Source organism: Sipha flava, unplaced genomic scaffold, assembly GCF_003268045.1.
Source record: "Sipha flava isolate LNK unplaced genomic scaffold, YSA_version1 242_pilon_pilon, whole genome shotgun sequence".
NCBI lineage: Eukaryota > Metazoa > Arthropoda > Insecta > Hemiptera > Aphididae > Sipha > Sipha flava.
In genome coordinates this window covers 369606-386594 of record NW_020272890.1, presented here as the reverse complement: position 1 = coordinate 386594, position 16989 = coordinate 369606, and the positions used below count along the sequence as shown (strand labels likewise).

Here is a 16989-nt window from a genome sequence, read left to right as displayed (position 1 = left end):
TAACTACATAAATCGTAAAAATGTATGATGAGCTGGACGGATAACGGATAGTGTGATGCAGGGATATAACTGTGGCCGAGCCGAACGGGAGCCAGTCACCGTTTATAATCGTAAACTTCGTACAAGGGCACGCGCATTGAAGCCGTCGCTGCCGCCGCTGTTGACCAATTAGTGCCACCAGAGGTCGGTCCCTGTGTGATGGCGGCGGGTGGAAAAATCAATTGCGGTCGCATGCTAGGAGTGGTGAAGAAGAAAGAAGAATGAGAACAAAAATAAAAATTGCAGAAGAGAGAAGGAAAAAAGCGCTTGAGTGGTACAGTTATTGTACAGTGTGTATACAGCACGGACTCGGATCGAACGCGGAAAGGGTTATCGGGTCACATATAATATAAAAGTAGAAACAATAATGCATTATATACTTAAATTTCTTAATTACGCGTGTTAGTAAAATAATAATAATAAGAATAATAAAACCCTTACCCACTCCACAACTTGTTTTTTCTTCTATAAACATCGTTGTCGTCATCAATTAATTTAAATAATAATATATTATACGCATATCGTGTGAAAATACCTATACGTTTTTTTATATTGTTTACTTTTGGTGTATGTGAAGTAGTTATTTTATATCATCAGGTATATCCATAAAGTCCAGTGACATGTTGTTAAATGTATATGATTGTTTAATCGTTCCTGCATCGACCACCAGTTTAAAGGTAAGATTATACATTTACTGTTCATTGTGTATGCCACTACTAGTTATTATGTTTGTATGCACGGCTGCTATTTTCTTATTTATTTTATTCAGTGCGTGTAGATACCAGTAAAACTTTTATAAAAAAAGTGTAGGAGAGGGCAAATTTTAATTTTAATATCGAATAAGTATGTTGAATATCAATAAAAAATAGCGTTTCAATAAATTAAAAAATATTATTTAACAAACTAATAATAATACAATAATATTTTATATTTATTTTAAGTTATATATATCTATGGAAATTTATTTAATATTAATAAATTATTGTTGTTGTTCTTCTTCAGCTTAACGGTCCTCGAAGGACCTGAGCTGCCATAAGCAAGTCTCTAAACCTTTTCCTGTTGAATGAATATTCAACCGACGCATTCATATCCACCAATTTAATGTTCCTCTCCACAGCACCCTTCCATCTCGTTCATGGTCTATCCAGTGGTCGTTTTTTTTTGTATTATTGCAGTTATGACCTTTTTTAGTATATCATCTACAGCTCTCCAAATGTGTCCAAACTACTCCATTCTCTTAGTTCTTATATACTTTTGTGTAGTTGGTTTTCCATACAATTGGTACAAATTTTTATTTTTCCACCTTTCGATTAATCCTAGATCTTAAATTGTTATTAAATTAATATATTTATATATTATATAATATGTAAAAAAAAGAAAGTGGGTAAGAGAGAAATATTCATAATTTTCTCCAGATAAATCTACATTATATATGCATAGATTCTTTGATGGGTGATACGAATTTCTCAAGAGAAAAAGGGGAAAAATATTATAATTGCATTGTTGTCATTAGTTTTCTTTTTTTAAATTTTAAATAAAAATGTGTACAATATATTTATAAAAAATACGAACAGTGGATTAGATAACTACATCATTGAGGATAAGTGCTAACCTGGTATGATTTGTTCGATTTATAACAATCCAAGTAAAACAATGATAGTATTTAGAATGTTATATTTTTTTGATAGAAAGTAAGTGATCATTGATGTGCATATTATTCTGATGTATGAGTAATATTATATTTTATAGATAAATAATAAAATTCAGGATATTTTTATTGATTAGCATTTCTTTTGAATAATTTGAGTGAATACTAAATATACGAATAATACTCATATTGAAATTTTAATAATTTCAAGCATAAATCCTATAAAAAATATTTTAAAAAATGAACTATTTTGGTGATTTAATAAAAATAAAGCTAAATAACGTATTAATTTTAAAATATGTAATACATTTTAATGCTTATAATAAGAACTATTGTACAATTAAAACCTGAATACAAGCTCAGTTAAGGTACAAGCAAAAAATTAATAAAAATGAAATAAATCAATCGAGATTCCTCTTAAACAATTATAAATTTTAAACATTTCAATATTACTGAATTGTAAGTGATGACAAGGAGATTTCTATACAACTATATCTTGTATCAATTTTCAAATAAATAATATAATAACGGTTGACTGAGTCACTAATAAAAATAATATAATAATAATTTGAATTATAGAGGAATGGTGAAATAAAAATAATATTATTTTTTGGCATTTAAATGAAAGTTAAGTTATTTATAAGTTTATGTTTTTTTATTAACTCATCATTGTATAAATAAATACAGTAAAGGTATAGATATTTATTTTTTCACCAATTTTAGTGATAATGCTAGCTAAGTCTACAGAAAATTAATCAAAACTAAAACTGTTTCAGGTAAATATTATGTACGAAACACTAAAAACAACTATTAAAATAAGTACCTTCATAAATGAAGATAGAAAATAAATACAATTAAAAGAAAGCAAAATCCTTATGGAAACAGTCTTCTTCGGAGAAGGATTATAGGTAATTTTAAATTTATCTTGAGGTAAATATGATTTTGATAAATATATTGTAGTATGTATGATTCTAATTTTTGGGTTGGTTCCAAATAAACTTTTAAAATTGATACGAGTAAGTAGGTAGGTACTTAAATAGTTCTTATACAAATCACATTTGAATGAACACAGGGAAATAAGTAAAATATTTTTTTTTTTTGATAGAATAAATATATCTTTTGGTTAAAACGTGTTTCTACAAAATTAATAGAGTTTAGTCCAATTTACACAATTATATTGTGTTATAAATAATATCAGGTATATTTTAGGTGGTCTTCGCACGTCATAGAAGTAATTCCAAGTAATTATAATGTCAGTACAACTACGTATTGAATTTTTACTGATGAACATTTATAAAAACAAGAAAAAATTTTGTATTTGATGAATTTAAGAGTGAAAAATATTTTCTTTTCTTTTTCATAATTAATTATGATGATTTTTTTATTCGTACAATAAGCAAATATGGTTATACCAAAGTGTTCATGTATCAACATTATGAGCATATTGACACATCACGATTGTATCGGCTTGAATGGATAAACGTTTTAGAGACTAATTCATGGATCTGATAGTTATATAATATCAAATGACCAATTTAGTAGGTTTAAAGTAAAATAATGTTGATTAAATCTAAGAGTCCCGTGTTCTACGAGCATAAATCCAAAAAACAACTAAACGAATAAATTATTATAATGTATAATGTTTTGACGTCACAATATAATTTTTACTCAAAAACACAACGGTGAAATTTCCAATAATAACGATACGATAACGATGAAAAATAACTTGTAATGGATATTTTTTTATAGATACTCGAGTGATGAAGGTCGAAAATGATGTGCCTACCATATTCAACCCGCGGAAGCCTAGATTGTCACAGAGTAACGCGGTGCTGACATCGGACCACCGGCCCTATGGTCCTTTTTCGCACGTATTATCCAGGAGCGAATCTCGTACGTATAAATATCCAGTAGTGTACCTAATATTGTAATATTATCGACAATCCGGTGACGTAATTCATTTGCAACAAATACAGGAACATTAGGTTTTACTTAAGGTAGATTCCAGGACTTGAAAATCACTAAATTTATTTTCACAGATTAGCGCAAAATTTTCTTTGTAAATATAAAATCGTTTGTAAGGAACAAAGCTAAGTCCAAAATAATTTCGAGGGAATTAATATTACTAGTAATTTTAAACGATTTTAGACAATATTTCGTGAAAAATAGAAATTATTTTTTTTACGAATATATTATAATAAATATGTTAAAATCAGGGCTTCAAACCATAATGATTTTTTGTGGTTAATGATTTTAGTTCATCTACTATTTTATTCGGTTTTAAAAACTAATTAATATTGATCTTATATTTTATAGTTTTTTAAAACCGGTTTTAAATGTAATAAAACCAGTTAATTTTGTTCTTTTAAAAAAAATATATTGTTTTATAACAATTTTATACCTCAGACAATTCATTCTCATAATTATGAAATAATTAATTAAGAAATTCAACTATCGTGAGATATTCTTAAAATAAGTTCATAATTTATAAATTTATAATATATATTTTTTTTAGCTTCAGAGGTCGTATATTAATATATAAATATATATTAGTGATGGGTCGAATTTTTCGAAATTCGAACTCTGTATGAAAAAAAATCGAACTGAACTATCAAATATCTTTTACTGTTCGAAAATCGAAATTGAAAATATTTTTCGAACCAGACTTGCTGGTCACGATAGTTCGAAAACTAAATATTTGTACTATTCTTCAAAAGTTATTTTTGAAAAATAAAAATTGATAATGATTATTTAGAAATAATTAGGCTATTGGCGATAGAAAGTGATATCTGTAAAGGGCACGTTATGTATTATTTATAATAATAATGTTATTTTTCCAGTCGCATGTTACACATCCACCCTTCGCCGATGAAAACATTAATAAGTTCTTTATTGCCAATAGAGGCAGTGTATCTACATCCATAAATTAGCTATTTTTGTTTTTATCATATTTATTGTAGAGGTTAAAATCTATTTTGGGTAAATCCATGGTAATATTCTGATACCGCGACTGTTCTTTTAATAAAAACATGCTTACAACTTACGTCTTACATTATAAATTCTACTAATCATTCTATATTTGTGAATTATAGTTATTATTATAATTATTTTTATATATTATTAAAATATACTGATTGTATTGTCATATTACACTCAATACTCAATACTCAATGAATATTTAATAAGCTACAAGACAACACGAGAGAGTACAATACTGGTTTTGAAAAATAATAATAATAATTAGAAATTATCTAAAATTTAAATGTAGGTATTGTAAATGATACAATTACTTAGACTTAAAAGTTAAAATGTAGAATAGGTATTAAGAAAACTTAAAATACAATAGTAATTAATAATTATGATTGATTTAATTTGTAGGTAGGTACAATGTACATGATAAAAAATATTGAGTTCGAGTTCGAGTTTGACTTAAAATCATAATAGGTTCGGTAGAAAATATGAATGTTCGGTTCAGTTCGAGTTTGAAAAAATAATTTAAAGTTTGGTTCAAGTTCGGTTCGATTTAAAAAATCAGGGTTCGACCCATCACATATAATACATATATATATTAATAATATGATACACATTTTTAAGTTTTTATTACAATTTTGAATATACTAACATGCATAATGAACAACATTAATTGTAATATTTATTATCGAATAAGACAAAAAAGAAGAACCATATTAATTCAAAATGTTGAACAAATTTACAAATATTTGATACAATTTAAGATAATACCATCGTCCATTAAAAATGGTATTGTAACAATAAACAATGTGGTTTCTGGTTGTCATTAATCGTGTTCACGTATTATCTACAGTAGTGTGGGGTTACAACTAGTAGTCCCACTTACGAACTGTTCAATTTTTATTTTGCAAATTATTTTATATTTATCTAATAATTTTTACCTGTCTTTTGTCAAACAAAACAGGTTGACCAATTTAACAAAATGTGTATAAACTAAAATTAAATATTAATTATTTTTTGTAATTAAAAATATATTTATTTCCGTTCGAGAACGAAAAATATTTTTCTGGTTAACTATTTCATTTTCGTTCTATAAAAATTAGTAATTTTGGCTCCATTTTTGTTTTCGTTCATACACATTTTCTAATAAAACCGATTAATAATAAAAAAAACGGTTTTAACCGGTTTGAAACCCTGGTTAAAATAGTTAAAAAATATACAAACAAACGATAATTTCGATCAAGAAATTATCTAGACTTTAATTTGAATATTTGGTTGTGTCTATTTGATCGCTTGGATTTATATATAGGTAGCTGTAGTTTCTCATAGAAAAAATGATTTACTACATATTATATAATAATGCATTAAATGCACCGTTAATAATTACTAGAAAATCGATAAAATCTATCTTTAAGTGTATGCAGGTCTTAAAATGGGGGGGGGGGGGTGCGATAACCTACTGTATTATTAAATATTTTAAAAGTTTGTTTGATTGTGAGCGAATGGACTCATGTGTACCGCTGTTCTAGTCCCTAAGCTAACTTTGAGATGTACAGTCATTTGATTTAAGATTTAATATTTTCTTAATTTATATCCTTAACTGATTATTTGCTCCATTCTATTGTTAATTAGTCTTTTCAGTTAATTCACTTTGTTCGAGAAAAATAATCGTTTTTATAGAATATTTAAGGTACGGTTTCCCTGCAGCGTCTAGACGCGATAGAACGACGCGTCTTGACGCGGCGTCTGAACGCTGCGTTTACCCTATTTTCTCTGTAGCGTCAGACGCTGCAAATTTTATTATTTTATCCCATTCTTTTAGTACTACTGCGACCGTTGTCTCTTCCACACGTAGTTTCCACATACCTATGATCTGATTTTTTGATTTTTAAAAATGAATCAACATTTTATTTTGAACAGTATCATTAATAATAATAATACTATTTGCGAATTGTTGCTTCGTAATGAAGAAATTGAAAATGAATTACTTATGAACTTAATTCCAAAAAAAAGAAAACCTTTTAAAATTATCTTTGTGCTTTTTATGGGCACTATCGAAGATAACTTTATTATTTTCCACTAGTGAAATCAAAATTTCGTCCTCTGTTGGGGAAAATAAAAAGTTTTTAATCGACATGTTGACAAGTTGACTCCAGGCGTCTTGACGCAACACTGGTCCGGACCGGTATTGACGCCGGACGCCGCGTCAAAGCGATTGGCGCGTCGCGTCAAACGCGAGTAGCGAAACCAGTCATACACAAAATACATAATCTAGGGTCTTGGCGTCAGACGCCGCGTCTAGACGCTGCAGGGAAACCGTACCTTAACAAAAATTAATGAGGTTTTTTGATTAATTTTCGTTTAAACGATATATTTAGTATTTTTCGAGCCGAGACCCCTGTTAAGAATAAAATATAAACCATTATTTTTTGGATACAGTATGTCAGCCCGAAGATGTGGAACAGGTGGAACAATGCCAGAGAAGGCAGTTGGGTATATTCAAGAGGCTGAAGAACAAATGTTGTTCGAAACATGCGAGAAAGGTGCCTACAATTATTAGCACACGAATAATATGCTCTAATCAGTGGTGTATTTGAAGATTGAAGTGAAACACATATTCTAGTTTTGAGAGTAAGAGAGTGGAAATTTTCATTATTGTACTTTGTGTGCCGGGTACATTCAATTATAAATCACTCCTATCATCTTGGACGGTCTTCAGGCACGCCACTGCAGATTATTTATTGATTGCGATTATATATTATTTTTCATGCCATGTATACGATGTCGTCTGTCTACAGGTGTACTACGGGCTTTGTGTGACGTTCTTCGTGACTGCGTCATGGGTGGGAGCCACACACGCCATCAAGTACCTGTACATGTATCATCCAACCAAGTATCCGGTTCTTACCGGCAGCGGGTTTAACTTTTCGTCTATACACCAGCAAACGGTAAACATATTGATTTTACAAACCATGAGGTAATTCCGACGTATAACAGCAGTACCGTATATTTAAATATAATGTAATACACTATAATGTAATCACGTTTGCAAGATGTCGAAATAATATAGTCTCAGTAGCTCAGTGGATTGTTGGATAAGGGGAGCAGATCGAAACGTGCTAAAATTTCCATTTCATATGCCACTTCCGATTAGACGAAACGCATGTGCATTGTTGTAAATGAGAGAGTACTGTGTAATGTTATATATTGGTGTGCATACCATGTATATAATATGGCCGTAAACCGTTTTTATCACTTCATTTTTCTAAATCGATATAATGCGCATTATGGTTTTTTTTTTTATTATATTTTCACTGAGTGGATTATTCGAAAAATTATAGTGATTAGTACTGTGATTATTATTCCGGAGAAGTAGTCTCCCGGAAACCTTTGTGATAACTAATGACTGCAGAGGCTCTTTATTCGACGTAGCTACGTGTAACGAATTTTTCTTTTTTACACTAGATAATCTATAGTATTCTACCTCCATGACGAGTTCACGATTTATTATAATACTCTTTTGAGAAGCAATATTATTATAATACAGGGTTTTCCAGGAAAACGGGAAAGTTTTAAATAATTAAGAACATTAAAAAAAATATATTAACATAGTTTTTTTTAATGAAAACAGAATCGACATTATATATAATATATTTCATTAAGAGCCCTAAATTTGAAAATATTATGTTTTAAAATTAATATTTATATAAGAACTGTTTTATTTAAATTTTAACGTATATAGATTTATAAAATGGAAATGCGTATCTTGCATCAATAAGTTGTCAACAAAAATTGGATTGTCCGTTATCTTTTCTATCATTTTTACAGTAGCCATAGGTTAGGTTAGGTTAGGTTAGGTTGTGGTTTTAAGAACTCTACGATTTGGATTTAGTAGGTATTGAAAAGAGGTATACATAATGTCAACGTATAAATTCAAGAATTTTTTTTTAAATAATTAAGGTTTTAACAACAACTTGACTTAGATTTATATTTTGGAACAACTAAAAAATGTCAGTTTTATTTTTCTTGTTGAGGACTTGGTATAATGAGTCTGGGTTTTGGTGTATTTAGGTTAGGTTAATCATTATGTTTTATACTGTAAGTCATAGATACCTAGTACACAATTCTTTTTTGATAAGACATAAATGTGTTAGATAGGTGTGTCCTACTCATGCTATGGTTATGCTTACTTCTTTTATTTTCATTATAATGGAAAAAATTGATTTTTGGTATTTAGTTCGACATTTTTAAATTGTCAGAGAGAAATTAATTTACCTAATATTTTTACTAATTTTCATTCTGGGCTAGATCTTCTATAACTCACCCTAGACTATACCCCCCACTCTTATTTATTTCTCTCTATTTTTTTTTTTTTTTTTTAAGTGGTGTCAATGGACTCCTTCTTTCAACTCACGCTTTGTATATATATTATATATAAATAAAAAAAAATTATTAATTTTAGTTTCAACAATATTGAGAGCTAAGATAGCTAAGATAGCTTCGTTGACCATATTATATCTGCTTTCCCGTTGCTAGTTATCCTAATATGGAAGAGAATCCATAAGAATGTCATAGGTTTACTAATTCTTGATATAAGTTTGTGAATGTGCACTAGTTTTGGGAATGAATATGTACAAATTAACACAATTTTACTGAAATCAGGACATAATATTTTTAGCTTTGAGACTCTAAATGCCATATAATGTAGATTCTGCTTTTAATAATAAAATTATGCAAATAAATTTAACTGTGAGAAGTTTATTTCAAATTATCCTACTTTTTTGAAGGTATATACAAGGAAAGAAGGGCGAGAAAAAAACTTTAATTTCTATTATTTTCCGAAATCGTTATCGAATGCGAGGTATATAGAAAACTTATCATAGCGACGTATTTCATCTTGAGAAATGTTTTATATAGCTGATGACGTATAACGCGCCTTTTTTCACCACATGGTTCTGCACAAACTGGACGGTGTTGTTTTTCCCGTTGTACTTTTTTTGTCAGCTGGGCAGCCCCAATTATCAGACGCCCACGGACATACTTGGAGAGAGCGTGCGCAATTTTCGGGACCGTGGGTTCACAGCCGCACACTTTCTGACCCGGTGCTGCATGTTTTGCATGCTCTGGGTGTTCACTAATTACTTATACATACACGCGCTCAGCATTCTCGTGGCCACTGACGCTTTGGCCCTGTTTGCCATTAACGTGTGTTGCGTGTACCTACTGTCCTGGGTCATACTACACGATCAATTCGTCGGAGTCCGGGTGAGTACGGTTCGTGGTAACAACCATGTATACAATATTATGTTATACATTATTATTATTGTGTTAATTGTTTATAATACGCTGCTTCTATGTTCGGTTAAAAACGAATTCACAATTATTGTGGATTGTATACTATACAAATATAACCGTATTGTTGTACGATATGTGTGTGCGTGTGTATGTTCTATACTATATTTACTTTTATTTTTATAATTTGACGTTTTATTTCTACATTATAATAATATATTTTAACATAAAATTATATTTGGTTTCATTATTTCATTTTATTTATGTACTTTTATTTTTCAATGTGACAATTTGCTTGTGAAAAGGTGCATGTCCGTTATTTATATATGTTCATATATCGACGGTGAAGTATTTAAAAATGCTTTTTGAATGCAGAATGCTTTGTTTTTTATGTATAACCTAACTTGCGAAACCACGAAGGCGGATCCATATCGATCGCAGCCAGTGCCATTTTCAATAATAACCGTTTACAGATCGTGGCCGTTATTCTGTGCAGCACGGGCGTTGCTTTGCTCGCTTACATGGACGCCGGGATCACGAACAAAAAGAAAACAATGACCGGAGTCTTATTAGCGGCATTGGCTGCCGCTGGGTCGGCTGTATACAAAGTAAGTCTTACGAGTAGAACAGCAGATTTTTGTTTTTCATTTTTAAATTTTGATCAAACAAATCGATTGTTTGACATAAAAATTTTATTGTATCAGATTTTTTACTATCCAAATTAAGTGTACAAATTGCGATCTAATGAATGCGACGACACGTATTATTGAATACCGTAGGACATGTCCGTTTGCTGTTTGTTATTGTTTTTTACGTTTTTTCTCATAACATTTTAGACTGTCCTAATTAGAACATACATGCAATTTATTCAAGTCTTATTATTCAAATAAAATGTATCCAATAATGATATTATGATACGTAAAATAAGATTCCAGAATATTGTCTTCAAAATTCTATATTTAAATTTTTTCAAAAAAAAGAGCAGTGCTCGTTTTAAATAAAATTAAATAACGATAATGTTTCAAGCAACATCGTTAATAAGTGTAGTTGATAATCAATTTAAATTTGGTAATATAGGCAAAACTATTAAGCTTCTAACGAAAATATTTAATGATATTAAAAACTAATTTTGTGTTCTATAATCTACAGGTTATGTTCAAAAAAATGATCGGTGATGCTACGTATGGTCAAGTTTCTTTATTTTTTTCCCTAATAGGCTTATTGAATGCTGCTCTACTTTGGCCCGTATGTTTGGTATTATATTTCTCCGAAATCGAAATACTCCATTGGGACCGTTTACCATGGATGATACTGCTCTCGGCCAGCACACTATCATTAGGTAAGAAAATAACAAAAAAAAAAATCCATCTGGAAATATGTTGTATATAATGTAATTATTGTAATTTTCAGTCGCCAATCTACTGGGAAATTTGAGCGTCGCATTTACATATGACATATTCATTACGTTTGGATTAATCACTGCGGTTCCTGTGTCTGCAGGTAAATTTTCGATTGTACTTGAAACTCGTGTTTTGTATGAGTAATCGCACGAAGTTTGATGTGTTTTGTATACAGTTATTTATATTTTCTTAAACGAAATAAATTTAAATAAAATAATAATTGTACTACCTATTAGTTATAATTTTATAGACTAAAATTGAATGCTTATAAATCGCAATGAGCATAGATTTACTTACAATTATTTTATTCATTATCATATAAAGTTTATGAAAACGTTATCAAGAAAAAATCAATAATCTAAAATCTTTTTCCAAGCTTGGTGATTGCGGATGAACACTAAAAATAAGTTCAACTTGAATTATTTTTTTTGTTATTATGATGTACCTTTCTAACGTATAATAATATATGTATATGTCGCATCCATATCGCGTTATTGTACGTTTCGCGAAGTCGACAACGTTTACATCCATTTCGCGATATGGAACTGCGATTTCTCCACTTCACGTTGTTACATAATATGGATATTTCATTAAATGGATACCTAAACATCATCGACGGAACTTGTTCTGTCATTTGGATGTCCATATGGTAAAAATTAAAAAAAAAAAACTTTAATTTCTATCTATTATAATATATTATTATTATATATTACAATTATTTTTAAGAAAATGTTTTACAAATAGGTACTTTAATAAATCTAGTATGTTTACCATTATTTGGATGTCCATACATAGCTGTTTGCTTGGAGTAACAATAATTATTATTTGTTTTATCATAAACGATAGTCACAATATTGTATTTAGATATTATCTATTTTATAAGCATTATTATCGACCGATAATAGTCGAAAATTTGACTATTATCGGTCGATAATTGTCGAAAATTCGACCCACTAATGCATTTTGCTACGATCGTTCAATACGTGTGTGTTTAGTATTTGCAAAGTGTATATAAATAGTAAAATAGTGCATATTATTTTTTCTTTTTATATACTTCGTTAGTAAATAAATAAAATAATGTTGTTTGACGAAAAAAATGAGTTTTATACGAAACTCGATTTATATATAATGATAAACCTGACAAAAAACCACGCAGCAACGACGAAATAAATTCAATGATATAAAATTTAATAAAAGTCAAATTAAATAATCAACATGTGCGATACGTAATTGTAAAAAAACATGAACCATAAGTTAGTCATTAAACCAATTATCAGTAAAGATTTGAATGAAAGAGGATAAGTAGATCTGGTAGATTTTCAGTCAGTTCCTGATGGAAAATTTAAATGGATACTAAATTATCAAGATCATAGTACTAAATTCTGAAGTAGCTAATAATTTATTAACAATTTTTCTTACGTTTGGCGCACCAAAAATACTGCAGAGCGATAACGGTAGGAAATTTATCAATTCTGAACTGAAAGAATTTTGGCCAGATTGCGTTATTATTCATGGTCGACTCAGACACCTGCAGAGCCAGGGAAGTATTGAGAGAAGCAACCAGAACATAGAAAATATGTTAAGAGCTTGGATGAAAGATAACAAAACAAAGAAATGGTTAATTGGACTACAATTTATTCAATTTCAAAAATATAGTTCTCATCATCATGTGATTGGTAGGTTACCGTAAAAGGTTTTATTTGGGAATGATCCGAAAGTTGGATTAGCTACATCCAATTTACCAGTAGAAATTTTACAAAAATTGGTAACGGAAGAAGACTTAGAAGAAATCTACAAAGAAGAAATCAAAGTGAGATCGAAAAAATAACTGTTCAATATAATGTTTACGGAATAGAATATTGTATGGAAACGGACTCCGGCAAAGCAATTTTATGTAATTTATGTGAGGAGAATATACAAATTAACGAAGCACGTTATTTAGGAGCTATAGGAATAGAAAAGCAAGTCGAAAAAATGTTTCAAGTAAAATAATTTTGATTTTCATATTTACTTAAAATTATTCATTATTTCATTATACTATAAGATAGTAAAATGAAAATACCATCATTTAAAGTTGGATACTGTGTTGTAATCTCGATTCTAAAGGTGGGTTAGGTTAGGTTAAAAAAATATGTGATCGTAGTATGTAACACCCGTAGTGAATGTGAATTATAAATTTTTTTTCTAAATTATTTTATTTCTCAATTATATTTTATTAAGACAAACAGCCATCCACTGATGTATTTAAATAAATAAATACATATTTTTTTTGTAACTATATTTTTGTGCTTATCTTATAAAAATTTAAATACATATTTTTGCATATTTTACAATTTTTTATTGTATACAAATCCTAGCCCAGATGATTACTAACCCCATTCACGTGCCGTCTGAGGGTTGAAAAATTGCGAAGTAGGGTTGGTTTGTCGTTTTTTTAATCAATAAATTATTGAACTTATCGTAAAAATGTACATTAATTAAAGTATAGATATTTATATTTTTAATGAAAATCATATCTATAGTTTTTCATACATCTATTATTTTATCTAAATAAAGGAAAAAATATCAAATATTTCATTTATTTTAAAAAATTAACTTTTTTACGGATTTTTAATTGCAAGATTTGGGTAAACGTAAGAAAATTAAATAATTATATATATATATATATATATATAAGGGCAGCTCCAGGGGGCCTAGGGACCGTGGCCCCCTATCAAGCCCGTACCGTATTTATAATATATATATATATGTATATTAATAACGAAAAATGTGACATCATACGACATGCACAAGTATGTAGATAGAGCCATAGAGGTATGGTGGTTAAAAAAAGGAGTTTCTCTACACTTCGGAGACTAAAAACCTAGCTTCGTTCAATGATGACTGAAGATAGACTATCATCATTATATCTAATTAGTGTATACCATAAAGTAGATATTCTAGATCAAATAGATTATATTATTGATATTTTTGCTAATTTTAAAAATAGATGATTTGAATTTCTGTTTTAAAAATTGTTGTTTTTTTTTTTATAAGATTTTGTAAAATTATAACTTGGCCCTCCCCTAATCAAGGCCTTGGAGCCACCCCTGATATATATATACAATGTTAATATGAGTATGGTAACTCAATAGTTTCAATAATAATACAATGTAGATGCCCTTAATTATAGGAAGAGGGAAATAAAATATTTTTAATTTCTCACCCCTCTAGTTTTAATTATTATTAAAAATGTATGTGAGTTAAATTTGATTATGATTAATGACATACTTAACGTGCCACAAGATGGTTGAATATTGCCAAATAGAGTAGTTTTAGGTTTTTTTTTATTTAATTCAAAATATATAGCATAAAGCATAAAATTGTACAGAACCTAAATTGTAGATTCAAATATTATTAATTATTAATTTCAGAAATTAAAAACAGGATAATACACTCTGAAATTTGCACTTTAATCTTTAATAAATGCAATATGTAATAAAAATTAAGAAATATATTTCAAAAATAAAAATTACAAAAAAAAATTGTATTTTGTATTTAGAATTACTAATATTTTAATATGAACGAGGAGTTATATTTGTTTGTATTTAATTTATTCATAAATTAAACAAAAACAAGAAAAATGCAAATAATCTTTTTAATTTAAATCAATAAAATAAATAATTTTATACTCTTATATATTGCGTTATTAGGCAAGTGTGTTTATATTTACGTTATTAAAATTAAACGTGTCTGTGGCAAGAAAGACGGACTATCGTATTTAACTAAAAGTAATGTTATTAATGAATATTACAATAAGTATTAAATTGTAGATAAAGTGTGATAATTTTTTTTTTTTTTTGATATACACATTTATATACCCATTTGTACATTTTGTTTTATTTCAGCGATTGACATAACCATACATGATGTGCAGTTTTATGGTATGAAACTTGCAGGCATCATATTAATATCAATTGGTTTCTTATTGGTCATGTTTCCTAACAACTGGCCCGAATACATTTTTCGATTACTCAGGTAAATTGCACATAAAATAACATTCAATGTGAGCGGTTTAGGCATATTTAACTATGAACTGGACGAAACACTCACCTATTATGTTTTTAACAATTATTTTCAGGAATATTATACTACTGAGTCATAGCGCTAGGTGAGTGTAGCGTGAACCAAAAAAAAAAGCATGAATTTTTTTGTGGAAATTGTTGAGAGTGAATCAATACATCTATATATATACATATATATATATATAATATAATAATAACATGAATTGTAGCTTGGGGAAGGCCTTGTGATAGATGCTGCAGTAGTAGGATAATGATAATAAAAAGAAGTGGTTGTTGGCTTTAACAGTGTAAAAAAACCTTCGTATTTGATTTGATTTATTATTTATTAATGTATTACATTACGTTGAGATCAGAGTAATGTTTTGTGTGCGTGTGCGTATAACAATACTCGTATCATATTTAATATCTAATAAAAATAATAACAAAAATATGTGAAGAACAAAATTCATACGACGTGAACATGATAACGATTATAATATACTTCAATATTATGATTGTATCCTGTTGAGCACAACCTCTTCTTTTTGTACCCTATGTGGGCGTTACACTTTGCATGGCGATTTAGAACGGTAATTGCATGCGGTTTTTGGTGATGTAAAATAAATGTAAAAAAAAAAAATAAAATATAAAACCAAAGATTGTTTAGATCTCACTGGTGCGAGTGCAAAAGATCGATTGAAAATGTAATTAGAAGAACGTAAAAATATTGTTAATTTGTGTCACGGGAAATATATGTTTATGTCTGTTGACGTGTTAGGTGGAGCCGGAAAAACAGAGGACTACCGCCCAACCCACCGAAAGTGGAAATTGACTACCGAACCGGATATATTAGGTCGCATTTGCGATCTCCTTCTGGTCGGGTCAGGTGACCGACACGTCGTAGTCGCATACAGTTGTCTTATGAAATCGAAAATTCGGTCAAACATTATCTAATTAACATAATTGTGATTTCGTTTTTCTAGCTATTTTACTTCTATTCCTTAGAGGTATGTAAAAAGACATATCGCTGTGTTATCGCGTTGAATATTGTGTAAAATAAGTTTGTACACACACACATATATGTATATCGAAAAATTTTAATATAAATGTACACAATTACTTCTCATGTATTAAAATATACATTCACAAATGTATTGATGTTACCCATTTACAATATATATATATATATATATATATATACATAATATGTATTACATTGTATATATGAGTTTCTATGAACTAACTTAACATCGGTACATACGTTAAAAAATGAATAATAAATTGAAAACCTCTTGTGGATTAAAGATAATTTCCATCCACGAGCAATGGTGTGCGTTTTCACTGTTTACCTTTTCACTCTCCAAAATCTTTTAGTTTTTATTATTTTCTAAGTGAAAAAATTAAAACTAATTATAAAATGAAATTTTTGTTTTTGCTGTTATTTTGTCATTTTAAATGACAATATTTAAGTAATTAAATTACTTTGAATACGATTTAAGTGGACTATATACTATTAAAATGCTGTATTTATGTGAATAAAATTAAGCAATGAATAATACTAAAAATATTATTAATTCAATCATATAATTCAATTTGT

The 16989-nt window shown here is 28.7% G+C and overlaps 1 protein-coding gene across 3 annotated transcripts; it reads left to right on the top strand.

Annotated features, from left to right (window-relative positions):
- The first annotated feature begins 243 nt into the window (after positions 1–243).
- LOC112684148 (putative thiamine transporter SLC35F3) lies at positions 244–16511 on the top strand. 3 transcript variants are annotated; one of them, XM_025555485.1, is made up of 12 exons: positions 244–716; positions 2464–2595; positions 3437–3580; positions 7097–7200; positions 7456–7605; positions 9575–9922; positions 10423–10557; positions 11099–11288; positions 11360–11449; positions 15237–15366; positions 15470–15499; positions 16171–16511. In XM_025555485.1, the coding sequence occupies exons 3-12, from the start codon at positions 3448–3450 to the stop codon at positions 16280–16282; spliced, it is 1422 nt and encodes a 473-aa protein (XP_025411270.1). In that variant the 5' UTR covers positions 244–716; positions 2464–2595; positions 3437–3447; the 3' UTR covers positions 16283–16511. The 3 variants fall into 3 exon arrangements, with proteins under 3 accessions (XP_025411270.1, XP_025411272.1, XP_025411273.1); XM_025555487.1 differs by lacking the exon at positions 2464–2595; XM_025555488.1 differs by lacking the exons at positions 244–716; positions 2464–2595; positions 7097–7200 and having other exon boundaries at positions 3454–3580.
- Positions 16512–16989: the final 478 nt, after the last annotated feature.

What these genes read in the sequence shown, in the direction of transcription:
- LOC112684148 (XM_025555487.1), top strand. Translation starts at nt 3,448, where the DNA reads ATGAAGGTCGAAAATGATGTGCCTACCATATTCAACCCGCGGAAGCCT. An exon ending in GTTCGAAACATGCGAGAAAG is followed by an intron (nt 7,201 to 7,455) that starts GTGCCTACAATT and finishes GTCTGTCTACAG; the next exon opens with GTGTACTACGGGCTTTGTGT. An exon ending in ATCAATTCGTCGGAGTCCGG is followed by an intron (nt 9,923 to 10,422) that starts GTGAGTACGGTT and finishes AACCGTTTACAG; the next exon opens with ATCGTGGCCGTTATTCTGTG.